Source organism: Portunus trituberculatus, chromosome 50, assembly GCF_017591435.1.
Source record: "Portunus trituberculatus isolate SZX2019 chromosome 50, ASM1759143v1, whole genome shotgun sequence".
Taxonomy (NCBI): Eukaryota; Metazoa; Arthropoda; class Malacostraca; order Decapoda; family Portunidae; genus Portunus; species Portunus trituberculatus.
This window is the reverse complement of record NC_059304.1, coordinates 8,523,985-8,546,443: the sequence shown is the minus strand read 5'-3', so window position 1 is coordinate 8,546,443 and position 22,459 is coordinate 8,523,985. Positions and strand designations below refer to the sequence as shown.

General features: G+C 46.2%; 1 protein-coding gene across 1 annotated transcript in view; it reads right to left on the bottom strand.

The window, feature by feature from the left end:
- Window positions 1-3,742: 3,742 nt before the first annotated feature.
- LOC123499572 (A disintegrin and metalloproteinase with thrombospondin motifs 4-like) overlaps window positions 3,743-22,459 on the bottom strand; it is a 38,208-nt gene continuing 19,491 nt past the window's right edge. The window contains exons 6-16 of the mRNA XM_045247719.1: window positions 16,714-16,834; window positions 15,696-15,825; window positions 15,160-15,302; window positions 14,307-14,359; window positions 8,696-8,822; window positions 8,306-8,470; window positions 7,960-8,086; window positions 7,308-7,477; window positions 6,867-7,049; window positions 6,462-6,643; window positions 3,743-5,931 (exon numbers count right to left, since the gene is read on the bottom strand). Coding sequence (XP_045103654.1) covers window positions 5,783-5,931; window positions 6,462-6,643; window positions 6,867-7,049; window positions 7,308-7,477; window positions 7,960-8,086; window positions 8,306-8,470; window positions 8,696-8,822; window positions 14,307-14,359; window positions 15,160-15,302; window positions 15,696-15,825; window positions 16,714-16,834 — 1,550 coding nt within the window. The 3' untranslated portion in view covers window positions 3,743-5,782. The remainder of the gene's footprint in view (window positions 5,932-6,461; window positions 6,644-6,866; window positions 7,050-7,307; window positions 7,478-7,959; window positions 8,087-8,305; window positions 8,471-8,695; window positions 8,823-14,306; window positions 14,360-15,159; window positions 15,303-15,695; window positions 15,826-16,713; window positions 16,835-22,459) is intronic.

Below are 22,459 nucleotides of genomic sequence, written 5' to 3'. Positions count from 1 at the left end.
TATAGTATTAAATATAACTATTAATGTACTCAACACTATGAACTTTTGTACATATACAAGTACCCGAGGACCAGTACGAGCACCGCAGCACACAGCAGACCCTCGCGTCTTGCTGCTCGATGCCCCAACCTGTCTGTCTCTCTTTCAAGTGATCGAAATTTCAACTTGACCAAGATTCTATATCCCGTACCAAGCGCTAGGCACTGCGCCGCTCGAGGGCGGGAGTGAACGTGAAATGTCCATGTTATTTTATGCCACAAAAAAGTAAACATATATTCGTGTTTTGACTTATGTGATTTGATGAAGATTCCCGTGCGGGACTGGATTACAAATATTTGGCTCTCGTGCTAGTAGTAAGCCTCTTCAGTGTAGAATACTAGAAGTCAATCACGGTGAATTTGATATATTATCCATATAATATATACATATATATTTCTAGATGAGAATATAATTTGCATATACAAAGGTATGTACTGTACATACATACAAGCGTATCACTTCAGTTAGCCACGGTGATGCGAGGGCGGGCAGAGGCCAAGGAAGCGTTATACAATTAATTCTAGGATACCAAAAGGAAGAACCCCTCGAGAAGCCTTCATTTAGCAAACCCTCACAGGAGTATTACAGTGCCATCCCTTCCTCATGCTCCTGACGCCCTCACACGCTCCGTTACTACGTTTAATTATTTCTTCCCTTACGGGTATTTAGACTTTGGTTAGTTCTCTGTGGCGAGGAAGAAACAGACTCGTTCACGCGGCAGGCGTGCAGAGTGAAGGTGAGGTAAGATGACACAAACAACACAGAAAAAAAAAACACACATTCCAAATTATACAATGAACAAAATATATGGAGAGAGAACACACACACACGCACACACACACACACACACACACACACACACACACACACTCGGTACCAAACATTTCTGTTCCTCAATATTCAAACTTTGGCACTGTCGTCAAAAGATAGTCACTGCAGACATACAAACAACTGATGCGGAGTACAGGCAGACAAAGCCTTGTTTGTGAGGATCCCCGAAGCCAGAGACGAGGTGTGTGTGTGTGTGTGTGTGTGTGTGTGTGTGTGTGTGTGTATCCTGCTGGCTGAGGGTTTCCGCTTCTCGAGGCAGAACACAGAAGAGATGGTTCGCTATTTCTATTACAGATTTATTCTATTTAGTTTTTCAATTTACTTATCATTTTCTAAGCTACATAACTCAAGACATGTTTAGATATTTTGTAAACAGCTGAGAGCAACACTCTTATCAAAGTAGATCATTATAAATAAACTGTCACTGAAAAAAAAAAAACGTGTATTGTTTATATCCTTATTGATAACAGCTACAAATAACCTGATAAAAGTTACAGGTAAGCTGATAAAGGCAACAGGTAAACTGATAAAGGCTTCAGGTACGTAAGTTTTTCCTCGTGGGTAACAGACTGCTTTGTTGGATCCGACGAAAAGGTGGTTGAAAAAAGTCGAGGATTTAAGAAACCTTTAACTCTTTCACTGATAGACGATTTTGATTCTTTTTCCTCATAATCATTTGTACAGTGGTAGACTCTTATTTTTATACTTGTCTCCTATAGATTCTCTCTCTCTCTCTCTCTCTCTCTCTCTCTCTCTCTTTTCACAGTTTTGAATATTAACGGAGGATAATGGCAGTGAAAAGGATAAAATAATAAGTATAAGAACTCGGCAGTCTTTTGGGAAGCAACAAAAGACGTTAAATATCAAATTCAGGAAAAATGGTGAAACAATAGATTAATTTTTGACGGCCATAAAAATGTGCCGTTAAAAAGTAAAGAATTGAAGAAAAACAACGCTAAGTGGCACCAAGAGTTGTGCTGAATTGACTAACTAATTGTAAAAAAAGAAACTACTGTTATAACCTACACAAAGAAACACTAATGCACGATGCGAAGCCATTTTTTCTGTCATCTTTCTTTTTATATACCATGTGGATTTTTCGCGGGAATTTATGGGCTAAAGGGGAAACTTTTTGTGGTACCTTCTATCTCAAAGCCCACCCGCTATAGGAAACCGTTGCCCGGAGTGAGGAAGCCCACTCTACACTCGGACCGTGGACAGGATTCGAACCTGTGCGCTTGGAGACCCCTCGGATCCCAAAGCACGCAAGGTTTTTCTGTACCACGGCGGCTTCCAAGACATTCTTAATTAAAAAGAAAAAATAGAAACCTCACCCTTCTGCTTTTCACTTTAAACAGCCTCCAAAAAATAATAGCATACAGAAACATCTTTTCCTCGCGAATTTTTCTGTGTTACTTTCTTTCATAAGGATATGAATGAATAAAAATAAAAAAAATCAACACCTCTATTTTTCTTCCCAAACCAAAAAATATATTATTATATTGGGTATCTCTCATATCAATATACAAGTTAATCTACTATTAAAATATTTTTCGTCCCAATTATTCCTCACTTAAACCTTATTGGCCTACTGGTTGTGTGTATCGCCACCATGAGGGAAGGGGTGGTAGTGGTGGTGGTGGTGGTAGGACTCCTGAGCGCTTTCTTTGAAGGTGTGCGTGACTCGAGTACTTTCTTCCTTTACAAGGCATGGCATAAAATGTTTTGAATGTCTTGAAGTGCTCAGCGCTGGTACGTATGAAAATTTTGTGGTAAAGTGTGTGTGTGTGTGTGTGTGACGTTCTCGTTCTCTCTCTCTCTCTCTCTCTCTCTCTCTCTCAATACTATAACTGCCCGAGAGGTGGAGTCAGTGGCGGTCAGGAGCGGCGTCCGTGGGGAGATAAGCACAAATTAAAGAAAACGTGACGCTATGCCTCCTAGGCTATGGTGGGTGGCACCTTCACCGGCTGGAGAATGTCGCGCTCGTCCATGTGAGGCACGTTAGAGGATACTGTTCGGAAATGTTGCCATGCCGCATCTATGCCACTTTCAAAAGGCTCTGGATGAATTACACAGGCTTTTAAAAGTTTCTATATTGATTGTGATAAATTATCATGATATCTTCATTACTAGCAAGAGAAACGTTCTTGAAAATCTAGCTATTCTCGGTGGCCTTTAAGAATGGTTGTAATGAGAGCAAGACGCTGCAGAAAACAGACTATGGGCGAATGATGGAGTGCGCATAACTTACTGCTCCGTGATGAGTTTACAATTAGAAAAGAAAACTTCAGAATAACTTGCTTACCTTGTTTTCCAAGCCACTTCGCGCCGCTACACTGTCCGCAATTTCACACACACTTCCTGCGTAACTTCCCACACTCACCCGTAAGCACACACTGAAGGATGGAACATTGAGTTAGCTTGTGCTATCTGGAGATTGTTACTGTTGGTGCCATTTTTTGTTTATCTATCTTTATTTTGTCGTCGCATTTCTGTATTTCAGAAAAAAAAAACTTTCCCTGTTCTCCCTACATGTTTCATTGGGACAAACTGGCCTATCTGTTCATGCCAAGCATGTATGATTTTGAGTAATTCAATACAAGGCGTCATGAAATTTTCGGACACTCGAAGCTTCTGAGCAGCGGGTGAAGTTCGAGGAGTTGCTAAGAAAAAGTGGCGGGCAGTTTGATTCCTTAATCCTCTTAGTTAGTAGCGTTATGATCCCTTATGTGTGTGGCTTCCCTCTCGACACTGTTATTAAAAAGTTCGGGGCTCCATTAACTGCTGCTGCTGCTTGTCAACTTACCGGCTGTGTTTCTCAAGGTGCTGAACCACCATGAGGAGTTGTCGAGGGACTGACGAAGAAAAATTATTGAAGAGACATTTTTATTTGTCTTTTTGGCCTCTGGCTTAACATGGAGACCTGGCCAACAGATGAGCCGGTCAGCTGCAGACCAAGAACACACACACACACACACACACACACACACACACACACACACACAGTCACAAGTTTCAGTACCATCCTCGTCACCTTACACTCATTCAGCCAAGAAAAACGCATTTTTAAGAAAATATGAAAACTGGCTAAACACTATGAACTTCTAAATTACACAATTGGAATATAATTTTACACTAAATAATTTCAGAATGTTGATTTATGTACAGAATTAAAAAAAAAAAAAATGTACCGAGGCGCAAGTGGGGGATGCAGCTTGGGACACAACGTCCGGGCTCCCCTCGCGCGTGGCGACCTGAACGTCTAAAGACCTTCGTGTGTTGTAATCGAACACGTACAGCACAGCACGAAGCACGATCACACTTCCGGTACACAACTGCTGAAATAGTGCAAGGAAACACAGTACTTTTTCGGACGTCGTTTGATTTACAACCTTATCTCGCAGCTTCTTAAGGTTGCTCTTTCCTCAACTCGGCAGTGGCGACGCGGCACCGTGCGCTCTGCGCCTGAAGCACCAAGTCATTGGTGTATCCAAAGGCATCTCGCTAACCACGCTGATTATATCTCACCAAATGCTCGAGGAGGTAACAACATATCATAAATAACAAGGTTACCATGCGGACTCTCAGATTACAAGCACAAGACTTAATACCACCGTCAGGACACGTGTGCTCGGAGGTCCTGAATCACCATCAGACTGGTAAGAGTTGTCTTGGCATACCAGCCTTGAACAACATTGTGTTGAGGTGTGTGTGCTGCTGCACGGATCCCCATCATGGCGGCAGCGTCCCACGTCTCCTAATACTGTTGGAACCAAAACACAAAGCAAGAGTGAACAACAGTTGCTGCGGTGCATCGTGTCAGCAGTGGTGGGGAGACACCGTTGTGCACACTAGCAAACTCCAGTTAACCTGCCCCAGGCTTCTCGCCCCCATGGCATGGCTGACAACCCCCGTAGCCCCGCATGGCAGGCCGGGACGCGGCGTAAGGGCGGGTGGTTCATTCATACAGAATTTCTTACATATAAATACTACAATTCTGTGGCTATGTACAACAAAACTTTGCTGAATTTTTTGTTTATGGGAAAGAAACAGATCTATTTGGTAGGAAGGTTCTCTGAGGAATTGCACAATAATTATATCACGGCATTGTATTGCTTTCACAGGAATTAAGTTATATTACAATATAAGATACTGAAAATCTATATATAAAAATCAACAACTATTTACATTACAACAGTTCCATGAACTGTGTTTGAAGCTGGGCATTTCCTGGCGGGAACACCCCGGGAAAGACTGGGCGGTATCGGACGGCGGTGGTCACGCTCGCTCGTGGCCGGCAGTCCCTGGCGGCGCGCTGCCAGGGCGAGACATGTGAGCCGTTCTCAAAACCACTACGGAGTCCAGAAATACATTTCTAACTGACACACTGACGGATTTAAGGTAAAGTACAGGCCAGAACGCAGGTTCACCGGAGAAAGGATGATCCGGGGACTGCAGCAGCTGCTTGTGTGCTTACGTCTCTTGAGAGGGGACCTTAGTCTGGCATTCCGTGATATTTCGTAGCGCAGGATCATCGTTCACTTTACAGCAGCAGTATTTTGCGGTGCAGCTGTGGATCCAGCTGATCGAAGTGAGGCTCGTCGCCCGTCTTGCCTGCCCTCTGTGGGATCACTACATACAGATTTGGCGTCGCAATGACAAACTTGATAATGTATGAAGGATGAAAAGAGTAAGGCTCATTTTTAATCGCACTATGAGGAGGCCACGACGCAGTGATGCTACTGTGTACCGCAGCTCCTACATTTTGAGAAACAACGAGGCTTGAGGTCTCGCTGCGCGCAGCCCGAGAACACACTGGCCGTGGTGGGAGTGACCCGCCTGGAGGTGCTGGGGGCCTGGTGCTGAAGCCTTCACCTGACGAGGCCCAAGGCCAGGCTCTCCGCCACCTTCACTAGCGGCCGTTGCACGCCTCCTTTTGTGAGCGGCAACAGTTCTTGTGAATGTAGCGGTGACCGCAGTAACGGAACCCGTAGGTGCGAAGAAACTCCCGGCAGGTGAGAGTCCCGGCGATGTTGGCGATCCGGTCCTCACACTCGCCATCTGTGGGTAGGAGAGTCAGTTAAATGTGTAATTCACCACGGTCGTCTGCTGGTCATCCAGCCATTACGGAGCGAGCTCAGAGCTTACAGACCGATCTTCGGGTAAGACTGAGACCACAACATACTCCACACACCGGGAAAGCGACGCCACAACCCCTCGAGTTACATCGCGTACCTATTTACTACTAGGTGAACAGGGGCCACACATTAAGAGGCTTGCCCATTTGGCTCGCCGCTTCCCGGGACTCGAACCCGGCCCTCTCGAGTGTGAGTCGAGCGTGCTAACCACTACATTACGCGGTGTGTGTGTGTGTGTGTGTGTGTGTGTGTGTGTGTGTGTGTGTGTGTGTGTGTGTGTGTGTGTGTGTGTGTGTGTGTGTGTGTAGGTGCTATACTTGAAATATTGCTAAATTCTGGTGACAATAATCTCACCGATAATATGCAGCATTGCTTATATATAAACCAAATTTTTTTCTATTTTGCACAGCAGAGTAGGAAACAAAACGAAAACAGAGATATTCTGCCACTCACCAGCTGGCTTTACTGGCTCTTTGATGTTCTTTTTTAAGTCTTTCGGAGGTGAGGGTGTTGTAGTGGTAGTTGTGGTGGTGGTGGTTGTGGTGGAAGTTGTGGTAGGCGTAGTGCGGGGAGTTGTGGGCTTATTAGAGTCGTTGCTCCAGCCGTTCCAGTTCCACCTGTTCCACCAGCTACTCCTGGGAAGAGAGGTAGTTGTTATGAAGGAGGACTAACTAGGAAGACCTCTCAATGCAAGATAAGGAAATCACTCAAATTTTCAATCCTCTTAACTTATCTCTGTTGTCTGCTCGTCTATTCCATTCTAACCAAGCCAAACTTCTTATCCTGAGCCTCAATATCCTTCTCTAGGTGGTCGCGTGGTAGTAAAGACAAACTTGTAGAGCTTGGCAAGGCACTGACCTGGTGGTGGTGATGGCTGGTCTGGGAGTGGTGGTGGTGGTGGTGGTGGTGGTGGTGGTTGTGGTGGTGAAGGGGCGTCTGGTGGTGGTGGAGGAAGGGGGGTTGGTGTACACTGGCTTGACTTGAGTAGATTGGAAGATGAAGTGTTCGCCGGACCTGCGAGGGACGCCACCCTTGTAAACCCTGCTCGGAAACACACGCACACACGCACACGCACGCACACACACACAAACACATGATGCCATAAGACAGGAAGATGAATGTAAAGTAACTAAAAAACTACAAATTGAGGATAAGCAAACATTTCAGGGCAAAGCAGAGACAAATATAGACAAACAAATAAGCACCAGCAACAAGAGCGAAAAGCAACAGGAAAAGTAAAAACCCACAGTTGAGAATGATATCACCAAACACTTGACTTTTCCTCTCCCTCTCTCTCACCTGTTAATGTCGAAGTCTGATATAGAGTTGCCGTTGTCGTATTCACAGCGGCCGTTGATGCAGATCTTGCCGTTGCCGCAGTCCGAGCCTTCCGCCGCGGGTCTAAAGGAGACGCAGTATCCGCTGGAGGAGTCGAAACAGAAGAGCTGCGCGCAAACCCGATCGTCTTTCTGTTGGGAAAAAGGAGACGAGGTTATGGTAGAGAGAGAGAGAGAGAGAGAGAGAGAGAGAGAGAGAGAGAGAGAGAGAGAGAGAGAGAGAGAGAGAGAGAGAGAGAGACCGTACGTGGCTACAGATGTTGGCCATCTGTCTCAAGTCACCGCTGGAACTTAGTTGTCCTTAATTGTCTCGGAGCCCGTCAGTTAGTCAGTCAGTCAGTCAGTCAGTCAGTCAGTGAAGTGTGAGTCACTAACACAAGTCATGAGTCCGTTAGTCGCAAACTCCACGTCACCGGCACGTCGTTCAGTTAGTTAGTGAAGTCACTCGGTCAGTTCCAGGTTGGCCTGTGGTAAATACAAACAGTCAGTTAGTTAGTTGGTCACAAGTCGTCCGTCGGTCAGGCACAAGTGGTTAGTTGGTAGATCGACAGGTAGGTCGGTGGTCCCTCGGTCTTGTGGCGGGTATGGCGGGGCGCGTCGCGGGGTGTACTTACGAAGCAGGCAGAGGTGCCCCGATCTTTCTTGCACTGTGCGTCCACAGAGAGCAGCTTGCCGGGCAGTACCCTGGGCAGCGACTCGTCCTCGTGAGGCAGGTTGAACAGGCACGTGGACACGTCGCCGCTGTGGAGGTGGAGGGCATCGTTAGGAAATAGGAGACTTCCATTCATCTTTTGATCTCGGGAATAAATTTTGTTTACTGATTACATTCAATCAATTTCTTATGTTACATTATTTTCCTCTCCAATGTGATGGCAATGTAGATTTTGCCCTACTGGTATTGATACATCGACCGGTGTATCCTTTGCAAGTCACGGTCTGTGCTACCACAGAGCGACGTACTTGAGGAAGTGGTGGAACTGCTCGATGGAACACGACGACCAGCGGAAGCCCTTCTCGGTGTGACGCAGGTCACTCATGATGTACCCGTCCTCCCACCGGCAGCTGCGTGCTCCTGGACCCCCAAGGTAGGGTGGTGGCGAGGACCCGTCGTGCACTGCTCCAAGCCTGAGGGAAGTGCACGTTTGATTAGCACACAATTACAGTACAAAGCATTGTGGTTTTGTTACCCATTGGTTCCTGACTATATTACTGTACTTCTATAAACAATGACCTTCCAAGTGTATGGATAATGACTTTTCGACGTCTATCATGAACATACTGCATTGATTTCTGTTAACCAAAGCAGCTGGCACAACATAGCCAACTCTGTTGAGGGCGAGTGTTACTCACAAGTGTCCTGCCTCGTGAGCAGCGACGATAATACCGGAGAAGCCGCCGGTGTCCTCGACTAGGGCGACAGAGTTAACCTTTTGCAGCCTCTTGTTCACCACGCAGGCGCCTCCCACGTACGCGAAGCCTGGGGTGGAGCACAGAGAGTCACACCACTATTCACCTACGCTGCCTTTACGCTCGTCTGCTGGAGCGTGTGGCTGTTCTCGAGCAGGTCTCGCATTGCTTGTCACCTCACGTCCTTCTCTCATACTCTTCACTTCATTTTCATATAAGTAATGTAACAACTTTTTCTTAATGAAGAGGACTGAAAGGTGACAGGCGAGACACAGCTGCCAGAACCACCGCCCAGCAGTCACCGTAAAAAGACGTTTTCTTGCGGCTGCCTGACCCACACCTCCCAACACCATCCGAATTCCATGATGGGCAGAGGTGTACGGAGGAACACTGCCTTGAAACACCTTGCACCATCTTTACTGACTGGCAGAGAGACTCGGCGGGTGTTGGGGGCTGGACAGAGGTAAGCCAGGATGTGATGGACTGAGGTGGGATGGATGTGGAGGAGTGAACGTCAAGCATAACAAAGGCACAGATATTGAGACAGAAAATGCAAGACTGGATGATACCACAAGGTAATTTACGGTAAGATTTACAGCAAAAACAAAAATGAAAAGCGGATCTCACATAGTATGAAGGGTGAGGAGAACTGAGTAACCAAAACCACAGTACTGCGTTTAGATATGACTGACAGATCCTCTTACTGGTACTCATACAGGTACACATACAGGTACACATACCGGTGCACATGTCAGAAAATGTGCACCAGGTCTGGCGTGGCGATGCGCTGCTCACCCTTCATGCTGTGTACACGTGAAATCCAAGCTTACAAAAGAGCAGAGGTGAGGACACGGCGAGCCTACTGAGTGTCTCGCAATGATATACTGACGCAGAGACTGACGAAGTGTGGTGCAATATTACGACCTCCACACTGCCGCCCACCGTGTCCTCACCTCACTCTGTCTACAGGATGAAAGGAAATTTATTCTTTACTTTTAACTTTCAAATATCAAATTATGAAAATTTAAAGGCAAGGGAAAGCTTACAACATGAAACATAAAACAGTTTAGAGATTTTATAATGGATATATTAAGTATCATGAAAATGTTTCGTGTGTGTGTGTGTGTGTGTGTGTGTGTGTGTGTGTGTGTGTGTGTGTGTGTGTGTGTGTGTGTGTGTGTGTTGACATGAGTAGTGCATAAGTGATAAAACATTCAGAGGGAGTAGAATTTGTATGTTCTAGGTTTGGGCATGCAACAACTACTTCAACAAACAGACAATCAATCACGCAGACACATGCAACACTCGATCATGAACACAGTAAAGAGAAAACCAAGAGAGTTCACGTGGCGTAGAGACAAAAGAACAGAGAAAGAGGAAACAATAACGTTATATAAAGAGTGACAGTGAAAGAAAGTGTCAAGATGCCAGTGAATACAAATTGTGCCAGAGTAAACGTGCAAGAGTGAAAGGAGGGACAGATTCAAAGAGTGGTAACGTTGTCAGGGAGAGAGTAAGAGTGGCAGAAAGGTGAGGGAAGGTGATAAAAGAATAGTGACGCATAAAGGTTGTCACAGGAATGGAAGAAAGTGTTTTTATTTATTGATAATGAGGAGGGAGACGAGAGAGAGAGAGAGAGAGAGAGAGAGAGAGAGAGAGAGAGAGAGAGAGAGAGAGAGAGAGAGAGAGAGAGAGAGAGAGAGAGAGAGAGAGAGAGAGAGAGAGAGAGTGAGAGTGGGGGGGAGGGGGGACAAGGACATATCACAGTACAGGTATAGAAGAAAAGTCAGGTGGCATAAAGTTGACACACACACACACACACACACACACACACACACACACACACACACACACACACACACACACACACACACACACACACACGACGTGCCTGGCCCTTCAACCTCCTTTGCACCGCACTTTCATATTTTTAGCATTTTACTTTCACCTGTGTAAATGAGTTTTGGTGGAGCGTTACCGTCACTTCCCTCAGCAACAAAACACACATTGGTTACAAACAACACATTTATCCCCTTGGCGTGTTAACTCATAAAAATTCAGTCCCCCGTATGAAGCAGTAACACTTTCATGACTTTATTATCAACAGGTACAAACGGACAGACAGGTGAGACACGGAAAAAAAAACTATTAAACGTTTCTCTCCATAGGAAAAACGTGGTTATATAAAACGTTGACACTTGGGTATTATATAAATGAATTTTGAAATGGTTCTGTTTTTATTTTTATCTTTTTAAATGTTTCTATTTTCATCTCTCCCTCCTATTTCGAAGCATTGGCGGGCGAGGGAGGGAAGGGAAGGGCAGCGTCTTCTTACCTGGGCATCACCTACGCGACGGCGAGACCGAGAGACAGAGACAGATCATGCAAGAGTCAAGGTAAGGGTCGTCTGCCGCAGAGCTTGACCCTCGGCGCGGGTCTCGAGTCGTGGAAATCAGAAACCACACATCAAAAATTTATACCACAAAGATCCATAGAGTCCAGAAGTGTAATGGACGCTACGGCTAAAGCTTTATTGTGACATTACAATTTGGTTTACTTTAATTTATGGTGTGATTATTACTTTGATTAGGCGTCACTAGTTAGAAACATCATTGGAAGCAGTTTATATACCGTAGTCTGTCAAGAATACACGTCACGTAGATGTACAGGCAGATGGGACAGTCAAAAATACATATTGGAAGGTCTTGAAAATACCCTTCTTGGGTTGAAAGTGCGATCGTATTAAGAAAAAAAGTCAAAGTCGTCCCCGATGTGCACTCGTATACGTACGTGTGAACACCAGCATGAAGGAGCGTCTTGCAATGAAATTCTGAGAGTCATAAGTGTGATTACGTTCAGTGCCTGTCATAGTTCGGCGCTCCGTCATTTGTAAGTAATTAAACAAAACACTAAGTCTTTCTTTAAGCACGTGAATGGAATCGTGAGGCAAAAAATAAATCAATAAATAACAGAACATATATAAATTAATAAAAAAACAGGAGTGTCATCGGTCTCAGTAATTCAGTGATATAGGCAATTCTCTCACTCCAGACAGGTGGTGCAAGGCGTCCAAGGGAGGTAGGAAACCCACCGACAGGGAGAGTCAAGCGAGGGTTGCAGGTCAGCCCGGGTGTGGGGGAGACAAGGGAAGGGAGGGGCGGACGAGAGGCGGCCGCTTACCCTCAAGACAGAACCGTAAGGGAAGGGACAAAGTACTAGTAAGGTCCTCTGGGTGTGTTCCTTAGGCTGTGAGAAGGAAAGTCTATGGGAAGGAGGCAGTGGTGTCGTGGGGTGTCACGTGGAAGGTCCAAGTCAACTCGTGATGGTGGTGGTAGTAGTGGTAGTGGTGGTGGGGCGATGGTGGTGGTGGTGGTGGTGGTGGTGTTGGTGTTTTAGCAGTGAGGGCTCTTAGTGAAAAGCGTTTAGTGGTGTAGTGGTTATGGTGGTGGGTGGTGGTGGTGGTGGTCAGTAAGTCGTGACCGTTCAAGTCAAGTGTGTTGTGGTGACAGGTCTACATTATCATGGTGTGTGGACATTAAAGGCAGCGATGGTGCGTGGTGGTGGTGGTGGTGGTGGTGGTGGTGGTGGTGGTGGTGGTGGTGGTGGTGGTGGTGGTGGTTGGTGGTGGTGGTGGTAGTGACTGTCTCGCTACTCATCAAGGTGCAACAAGAATGATCAACCATGAAATATATAAACCACTGCTAGATTTTTTTTCTGATATCATATCTTATCCAGTAAAGATATTAGGTAATTCATGACACTTTACTATTACTATTTACTATTATCACACTATGGCAGCAGGAAAAATAATAAATGAAGAAAAAAAGAAGCTTAATGCGTAATCAAGCATCAGTTCAGGTATTTTAAGCAAACGAAGCAGCTAAAAATCTAGCTTCTTTCAACTATTACATCTGTGTCCTTAGAGCTATGGAGGGGGTGAGGGGTGAGCCGCCGCCAAGGGAACGCTGCTGAGGATATGAAGAAGGAGGGTAAGTGTAGGAAAAGCGATGTTGAGTGTTGAGACGAGAAAGTGAGAAAGAGGGATATATTAAAGGCTGGGCACGGAGGATGAGGCAAGGAAAGTAAAGAGAGGAGTGAGATACAGGAAGGTAAATGAGGAGAGAGAGAGAGAGAGAGAGAGAGAGAGAGAGAGAGAGAGAGAGAGAGAGAGAGAGAGAGAGAGAGAGAGAGAGAGAGAGAGAGAGAGAGAGAGAGAGAGAGAGAGAGAGAGAGAGAGAGAGAGAGAGAGAATGAGAGAGACTGGAATGGACTGAAGGAAATTGGAACTTGATTAGATTATGGCGCCGCAACAAGAAGGTTGTACAGGACAGACTGGGGTGACGGGGGCAGCGCTACCTCTCCCGCTGAAAACCTCCCACGAGCCATGATAGAACTTGTGACCCTTTGACTGTGAGCCGAGCAGAGCCAGGAAGAGAGAGTAACTGGAGACGCAGGGAGACGAGAACCCAATGAAGGGAGGAAAGGGGTTGATGGGAGAGGGAAGGGAGGGAGGGAAGAACGGGGCTGATGGGGGAGGGGATGGATGGGAGGGAGGGAGAGAGGGAAGGCATAGTGACAATTTCAGCAATAAGTTATGTGCCTTTTTGAGCAGCGAAATATTCCATTTATTCCTTTCATTTTATCAGATATTAAAACTGATACAAAATATGAATAAAGCGTTATTAAAAATGGGAAATATCACCATGAACGAATTCTGACACGTTAAAAAAAGAGAGTTAACGAAAATGTCATGTAAAACGAGAGCCGGTGGCGTGGAGAGGAGGAGGAGGAGGAGGAGGAGGAGGACAGTGAGGTGATGAGTGAGGGGAGGGGTGGAAGGCAGCGCAACCGTGGCGGCGGCAAGTGGTAATGATGGTGGTGGTGATGGTGGTGATGGTAGTGAGGCGGTCAGTCAAGGCAACATACCTGCGGTCCCCCTGTTGCAATCCCCCCCAATGAAAGCGCGTCTACACATGTCTAATCTGCAATGAGAAAAGTCAGGTTGGCTGGAGCCGTGGTGGGTTTGTATCGCCGGGCACAGAAGTGAGCCGCGGGACGGACAGCTGGTGCCAGTTCTGACATGATTGGTGACGTCAGTAGGAGGGGTGACGTCAGAACATGGCCGCCGCTGGTGCTAGTGGGTGTTATGCCTGAGCTGCTGCTGGGGGGGAGACACGTTATGAGGCTGCAGGCAAGTCTGACAGTGTACCCTTCTCCTGTCTCCCAGGCGGCAACAACCCTGTGTGGTGTTGGCGGCACTGTTTGCTGTTACCCTGGCGTGGTGTGCTGTGGTGGGCTGTGGTGGGCTGTGGTCTGGTCAGCGTCTGTCTGGTGGTGGGGGGAGCGGCACTTACCTCGGCAGTGTGATAGAAAATGAGACCTGCCATTGGTTGAGAGAAAATGTATGTCTTGCACACCATCGTGACGGTAACTACCAGACTAGGACCAGGCGTGTGTGCCACAACCAGTATGTCCTTCACCGTACTCGTGTAAAGTGCAGTACAAGTGTGTTTGTGTGCACGTGTGCGTATCAGGCTGTGTGTGTACAACGTACCGGCCGTGCCTGTCGTGCACCGTCCACTCTTTCGGCGACGACACAAGTCGTATCTGGGTGAGGGCATTAATGGAGTACACAAATTTAGAGACGGAATGAAGACGAGGCGTCACCAGAAGCGCCTCCCAGACAGCAGCCCCAGCCGGCCGCAGCCTGCCGCGGCTGCCTCCACACATACCTTCTTTTTGTAACTCTGACATGTTAAATACAACTGTTGCTTATCAATACCTGTGATTCACCAACACATAAGACACACACGGGCACCTCTCACCCACTCAGGTCACCGTCCAGCATCCTGTGGGGGCTGCCACACATAATTGATATCTGATATTGATCAAGACTGAGCGAGACCTGACGGACTTTTTTTTTTTTTAACTTACTTTATGTTTTATGGAACAAAGTTTCTGATCGCTACACTGTGAAACAAGGTTGCCAGGACCACAGGTGACTCAAGGTGACCTGAGCATCCCGCGCCTCCAGTACTTATTTACGCAGACACAACACTGCGGGTCTTCACCGCCTGAGCCTGCGCGCCTCAAACACTGACACAAAACATAAACACAAATAATACTTCTACCTTATAGATTATTCACATAACTTGTCAAAAATGTGGCATGCATACTTTTAATTAAAGAAAATAAGAATAGATAAATTAACAAACTATTTTCAACTAACTAGAATGATGTCTTTTTATGATGCATTATTAACTTATTCTCACCACAAAAAATCACTATACGTGGACAGTCTGACTTAAGAAAAATTATACAGACAAGCAAATACCCTCCCACTTCTTTCCCTACCCTCCCGCTCTCCCGTCTCTTCCCGCTCCTTCTCCGCCCCCCTCGCCACGTACTTGGTGATAGCGAAGGCAATGTCGTAGGTGGGGAGGCGACGCTCCTGGTACAAATACTTCCCCATGTCAATGAGCGCCTTGGCAGAGTCGATGGCGTCACGGCCCACCCTATTCTTCTCCAGGTAAGGCATGGCGTCCCTGCTCTGTGTGGGAAGGGGAGGCCACGGTGACGCTTTGTGATGTCCAGGGACGATTAACATTAACACTCATATCTTCATCACATGACGGCAATGTGCACCAGGCCATAGCACTAACACACCCTCTCATTATAGTTACTTCACTACGTACCTTCTGTCTTGGGTGCAAGCAACACATCTGCCTTCAACCAATGACTAAAGTGAATCAAGTCAATTATACTCACATTTTTCTCTTTCCCCTCATTATAAGTCAGCCAAATGGGTCCCATGATTACATCTAAGACCTTCCCCAGGTACTCCCCACCCAACACCACTTTCTACCAAGCCCCCGGTCCCTGTCCACAAACCCTAGCTGCTCCCCGCCCTTCCCGCTCCTCCACGAAGCACGCACACACGCACCCTGGAAATGATGATGCCCGCGATGGAGATCTTGACGCGTGGACCCTTCAGCAGCTTGTACCTCAGGTCGACACCGTTCCAGAAGGAGACGTAGTAACTCTTGATCTGGCTGTTGTCTTGTCCGTGCAGCCTGCCGGGGAAGGAGGGCATGAGAAGGATGAAAAGGAAGCGTGAATGGTGCAAGAGAAATGTGTTTTGGTTTGCTCTTACGTGGTTATTCCTTAAGAGGTTTGTTTGGGAATCTATACTAAAGCAATGAGTGGCTGTGTAATCAACCATACTTCTTTATGTGTGTACGGCTGAAGATGTGAGAAAGGTGTGTGAAAAAGTGTTTTGGTGGGTTCTTTATCATTGCTCCTTGTTTTGTGAGAGGTTACTGTCTGGAAATCTGTACCTAGACACTGAAGGAATGAGTGACTGTCAAATTAATGACTTCTCTTCATATTTGTGGGAGTAGTATTGAGAAAAGAACGTGCGAATGGTAGGAGGTGTTTTGAGTAATGAAATTTGGTTCTTTTGGGTCAAGGCTCAGGGACAGAAGGAATAGAAAGCTGTCTAATTAATTATATCTTTTCAAGCCTATAAGGACCAGACGTGGGTTTCTAGTGACAGAAAGATAAGCCTAATTGTGATGTGTTCTTATCAGTGGTCATTAATTTCACTCCGTAATAGCTGGTGGTCATTTACTCCGAAGCGACTTTACTTTGAGTAGTAGTAGTAGTAGTAGTAGTAGTAGTAGTAGTAGTAGTAGTAGTAGTAGTAGTAGTAGTAGTAGTAGTAGTAGTAGTAGTAGTAGTAGTAGTAGTAGTAGTAGTAGTAGTAGTAGTAGTAGTAGTAGTAGTAGTAGTAGTAGTAGTAGTAGTAGTAGTAATAATAGTAGTAGTAGCAACAAAAATAACAACACCTAGCTAGATAAAACAAACAAAAAAGAAATCTCTCAAATAATTAAAGGACAGGTAAGCCTCGCCACGCCTCCGCCTCTCTCTCTCTCTCTCTCTGACCCCTCTTAGATACTCACAGATAGCCATCGTAGTCCACCAGCACCAGAATCTCGGGGTAGATGATGTAGGGCGCGTTCCTCTTGCGTCTGTTGCGAGCGTTGGGGCTGCGCGTAGGGATGTGGTCTGGCTCCATGAACGCTGTGAAGGGAGAACACATCAGAAAAGGCACTAAAACTAGATTATAAGGGAAATTTAAGTATCTCCCTCTTCTCCTCCAATTATTAAAGAAAAGTGTATATATTAATTTCATTGTTTTTAATTGCTTTTAGTTAGTTTTTTTTTTTCATAAACGATGTTTTTTTATTAACATTTTTTTTTAGCGGCGCAAGATGACCCTGGATGTTGCGGCGCCTTATTTAAAATCCAGTCCAATCCAATCCTGGGTCTCGATTTGAATGGTGTTCCGGGGAATGCGTGGTTGTCGGATCTTGAGAAAACCGTGAGCTATCCTTGTAATAAATGCGTTGATCAACAGAAAACAAGTATTATTCACATCAAATCAATTACTTTATCAATAAGCTACAATATGTTTTAAATCCAGGAGCCATTTTACTGTAGACAGATTATAGGTTATCTCACAATCTTTTCCTATCAGTCTGAGCCTATGAGGAAGAAAATGGGATGATATAATAGTGTGTTAAGTGGTGTTTGTTGATTATGAGGTTGTGGAGAGGATCACCACACGTTAGTCCAGCTGTGAGTGTGTAATGTCCTTCCAGGTTGTCAGACTAACTTCTCTCCGTCTTCCTCTCCCAATACATTTGGAAGAGAAGGTGTTAAAGTTACGTGTGTCTAGCTGTGGTGTCTGTTTGTTTATATGAGGTTGCCCTGTGGAAAATGTATCAAGTCAGTCTATCTGCAGGTGTGTAATGTACCTTTTTATCAGACAGACACCTCTCTCTCTCTCTCTCTCTCTCTCTCTCTCTCTCTTCCAAGCCAAGACCATGAGGAAGAGGAACTGCTGCAATAAAGTGTATTTAGTGAGGGTGTTTCTTTATATGAGGTTGTTTTATTATTCAGGTCCTTATCTCTTCACCTTCTTATTGGTTCCCTACACTGCCATTTCACAGGAGGATACGGTAAGGGAGACTTTTAAGGCATCATCAAAACTTACGGTTACGAAATAAAAAAAAAAAAGGAGAGATGATCTTGATACGTTGCAAAAACACAAATATCATCTAACCACAAATACTAAGGCTACTAATCGAAGTCTTAACCTCTTCAGTACTGGAACCCATTTCTACCTTCAGCTTTGGGCATGATTAGACGATTTTATTTACATTGGGAGGTCAGAAGATTGGTGGCCAGAGTCTTTACTATTACAATCTTCTCATAAGTTTCTGAAGCTGTATAAAATCACCAAATAGTAACCAGAATGAATATAAAAACGCGTCATGGTACTGAAGAGGTTAATAGATTGGGTGAGGACCACAAATTTTAGGAAGACTCACAAAGTTAGTAAGTACATCCGTGATCAAAGGCAAGTAGGATTCCACTCTCAATTATACTGTGCTTATAATTTTCCCTTAGTGGTACGTCCTCTGATCTGCTGAGAGCCCATAGAGAGTCAGCGTTTGTGAATAGAAGCGCGGCAGGTCACTCCTCTTCTGACCAACACTGTACAAGATGCAAACTTCACTTGACCTCCGATACACTCATGGCGAAGCAAGATTACACTCTATATACAAAGAAAGGAAGCCCGTTGCCGAGTAATGAAGGGATAACCAACAAATACCGTACCATCTGTAATTAAGTCTGGTAATATAAGACCGCAGGATAACAAAATAATGAAGAAAAAAAAAACAACAACCAGGACTGGAATAATGAAGACCCCGAGGCGACTGAATGAAACTGAACAAACTCAAAAAAGAAAAGAAAAACCACGAAGCCTCGGACTGACTCACCGACAGAAATAGCAGTGATTACAGAGAGGCTTCCTTTCTCCACCCAGTGTTAATGACAACCAATCACTCCACCTCCCTACACCCCACTGGAACCCTCTGATCCCTCCTCCCTCCACACCACTGCTACCCTCCCTGCTGTACCCCGGGCCGGAGCTAACGGGAGAGGAGTGTCGCCCGCCAGGAGGCCTCGATAAGATAACTCTTTAAACAGCTCCTCGGTTCACACCTGAAAAAACCCCTGAAATTTGAGAACACTGCACCATCTCCAGAAATAATTGAAAAAAGAAGAAAAGATACCCTGTTACCTTCCACTACCTTCTCCTTCCCCTGACGCCTATTGCATATAAAGCCGTAGAGCAGCCCAGGGCGGTATGTAGGAATGCCCAAGGGTGAGTAGTAAGTAAAGGGCAGCGTGTGGTGATGAGGTGGTACAGAATCACGTTACAATGAGGGTTAGTGTTCCTCCATCTTCCAAAGAGAGGAGAATGGCAGGAGGAGAGTTAGGATGATAGGTAGGGGTGGATGATAAAAAGGGGGTATAGGAAGAAGGATAAGAGAAAAAACAAGGGGGATATATAAGTGAAGGAGAAGAATATGTAAGCGAGGGTATTGACACCAGCAGTAAAATCTTTTGTGGCCTTGAAGTGTGGATGTAAAGGATGTGTCTGCTTGCTCCTCTCTCTCTCTCTCTCTCTCTCTCTCTCTCTCTCTCTCTCTCTCTCTCTCTCGCTCTTTCTTTCTATCTATCTATCCATCTATCTATCTATCTATTTATTTACCTATCTATCTATCTATCTATCTATCTATCTATCTATCTATCTCTGTGTCTCTGTCTGTCTGTCTGTCTGTCTGTCTGTCTGTCTGTCTCTCTCTCTCTCTCTCTGTGTGTGTGTGTGTGCTTGCTTCCCCACCATCTCTTTCTCTCGCCACGCCCATCCCTTCCAGGCCCCGTCAGTCAGTTCTTCCCATCACGCCTCGCAAACTCACCCACAGGACATAATCTCCTCCTCAGATACATCAACAGGCGCGTTACTTTCTTGGACCATGATATCTTTTTTTTTTTTTTTTTTTTGTATTTGTCAAGCATTGTTCTACACTTTATTTTTTGTAATTTTTGTGTGCAGTACGAGTTTAATGTCATCACATATGGTTGTTTTTTCAGTCCTTTTAGAAGAACAAATGAACAGATTGCTAACAATATAAAAAATCGTAGAAGTTTGGTAATCGCTCCCTTAATTTGATCTGAGTCATCTAACTGTGATTCCTCCTTCAGAAAAGCCGTATCCTGGTCTGTATTGCTCTAGATCTTCCTTCGTCAGGGCCCCTCATGTTCCCCTACAGGATTTTAGCGCTCTGTTTATGCTTCCCTTGATTCCCTCTCGAGATGAAGGAAGACTGAGCTATGCATGATATTCTTCTTCAGTAGCAAGGGCGTGTTGGTGAGCTGGCGACGGGGCAGGAGAGTCACCAGTGGATGGGACGCGCGCTGAATGCCGCTGGTGGTCGTCTTGAAGCGAGGAAGATAAATAAACGTCGAATTTCAGACCACTCACCACTATTAGTTAAGTCCAGTCTTCACATCTCTCTCTCTCTCTCTCTCTCTCTCTCTCTCTCTCTGATACGCCGCATGCCACTATTTACTTTTCCCGTCGCCGCCGCCGCCACCGTGCTGCCCTTCGCCTGTAGCTCATTCATCCCCGCCAAACTCGCTGCCTCATCCCCAAACCCTCCATCATCTCTAGCGCCTTAACCCTTTCTCCTTCAGCCTGTTCTGCGCCTGCCGCTCGCCCTGCTCTCAATCTTCACCTCTAATACGCTTCTAACTAAAGGCCAGAGTAGCTTGTTGTCTGCTGAGTGACGCGAGGATATGAGCCGGCCTGACTATGGTATCCGTCGGTGGCGATGCAGTGATCAACTTTGTATTTGATTTGTGGTTGGGGAAGGTTAACTTTTGGTCCGAGGGGGAAAGATTAGAAGGAGCTGGAGGGAGGGAGGATGGGAGGGAGAAATGGCATAGATAGAAGGTAGGGTGCATGGAAGGGTGAACTAGAGGAGGGTAAAGGGTGAGCCTGAATTAACTCTAGTCGTGGCTGGGTGAGGCGAATGGTATAGTGCAAGGTTATGGTAATGGGTGAGTGAGTGGGTGGCTGCAGCGCACAGAGGAGATTACCCAAGAACAGCTGCAGTTTATTGAGTGTTGTGAGTACGGCTGTGCTTATCGAGTACAAACAAATGGCCGTCATAACTCTCGTATGGTAATGAATGTTTAAGTTACTAGAGCTTGTTAGATAAAGACTGACAGGGTTAGTGGTTATTAAGTAATGAGCGTTCCGGCCACTGCATGTTAAGTAGCTGCAGTGAAGGAAGGAAGGCGAGGAGCAAAATCCAGCGGTGCTTCTTAGTAAGGGATGCTGCAATGGTGGCGAGGCGGACAGAGTGGCAATTGGCAAGTCAAGAGCAGTTGTAATTAAGTCTTGTGAGTGTAAGAAGACGCCTGAGAGTGGCTGTAGTGTGCTGGGTAAGTGGGCAAAGGGGTGAATGTTGAGTGTCTACAGAGGTGGCCAGTCAGTGGATGGAATGGTGCTGGCTGGTGAACTAGTGCTTGCAGAGAGACTGGGATCATTGGTGTTGAGTAGTTAAACTTTTGAGCTTGAAGAGCTATTGACTTGGTGGTTGAGTGGTGCTGATTGAGTGAGAAGAAAGGAGTTAAGGAACTAGAAAAAAATCAATTGAGCGACTGGCATGGTGCAGACTGACTGGATAGAATAGTGCTGACTGACTGGCTGGAATAGTGATCACTAACTGGAATGAAACTAACATGCTAACTGGAGTGGTGCTCAGTGACTAAAAAGCGAATCTACGGAGTGGCTGGCCTGGTGGTGAGTGCGTGGCTGGCCTGGTGCTTGGTGGGAGTGAGCAGAGAGGTGCCTGTCGAGTGCATGTAGCGGTGCCTGTCAGGAGCGTTGGCGGCGGTGCAGGGGTTGGCAGACTTTCACCGAGTGGGTGGGTGGCTAACCTTTCCCTGGGCCCCGTCTGGTTTGTGTCTGGCCTTCCCAACGCCCGGGGCCGCCCTGCTGGTCGTCCCATCACTTGCCCACCATACCTTTCCCTCGTCCCCTCCCCCTCCTATCCCTTCCCCCCTTCCTCCTCCTGTCCCTATGTCTCCCTCCTGTCTTCCTCCTGCTCTACACAAGACACATCCTCAAGGTTGCCGTTCCCTTTGCGATCTTGTCCCTTTTCGCTTTCGTTCAGCATCCCTTCCTATGTCTGTCTCTCTCTCTCTCTCTCTCTCTCTCTCTCTCTCTCTCTCTCTCTCTCTCTCTCTCTCTCTCTCTCTCTCTCTTTCTTTCTTTCTGTTCCCCGTTCTCTGCACCTCTGTAAGTCGCTGGATTTTCGTTGTGAAACATTACGAATCTCAAAGTAGGGCGTCACTGAAGACAGCCGATGACATGATGCGGAAGTGATAACGACGACGATGAAACTTGTGGGTGATGGAGGTGGAAGTGAAGATTAAGAACACATGTATGGCGCCGTAGCAACTAATGTCAAAATGCGCTGGAAATACTGCTGGTGTTAAAATCAAAAGGAAAAGTAGGAAAAAAAAGGTAAAGGTCAAATCTAAAATGATGAAATTGGAGGCGAAGGCGAATGTGGCGGTGGTGGTGGTGGTGGTGGAGGTGGTGGTAGCGTTGGTGGTGGTCGGGGGCGGGGCCCGGAGGGGCGAGGGACGGGGCCTCCTCAGCCTCTCACTACGCGGGGCTTCCTCACTCTCAAGCCTCGTCAACATTCCCGAAGAGGCGTCGACCCCTGACACCCAATCGACCATCAGCAGAGAAACAAACACGCTGGACAAAAGCCG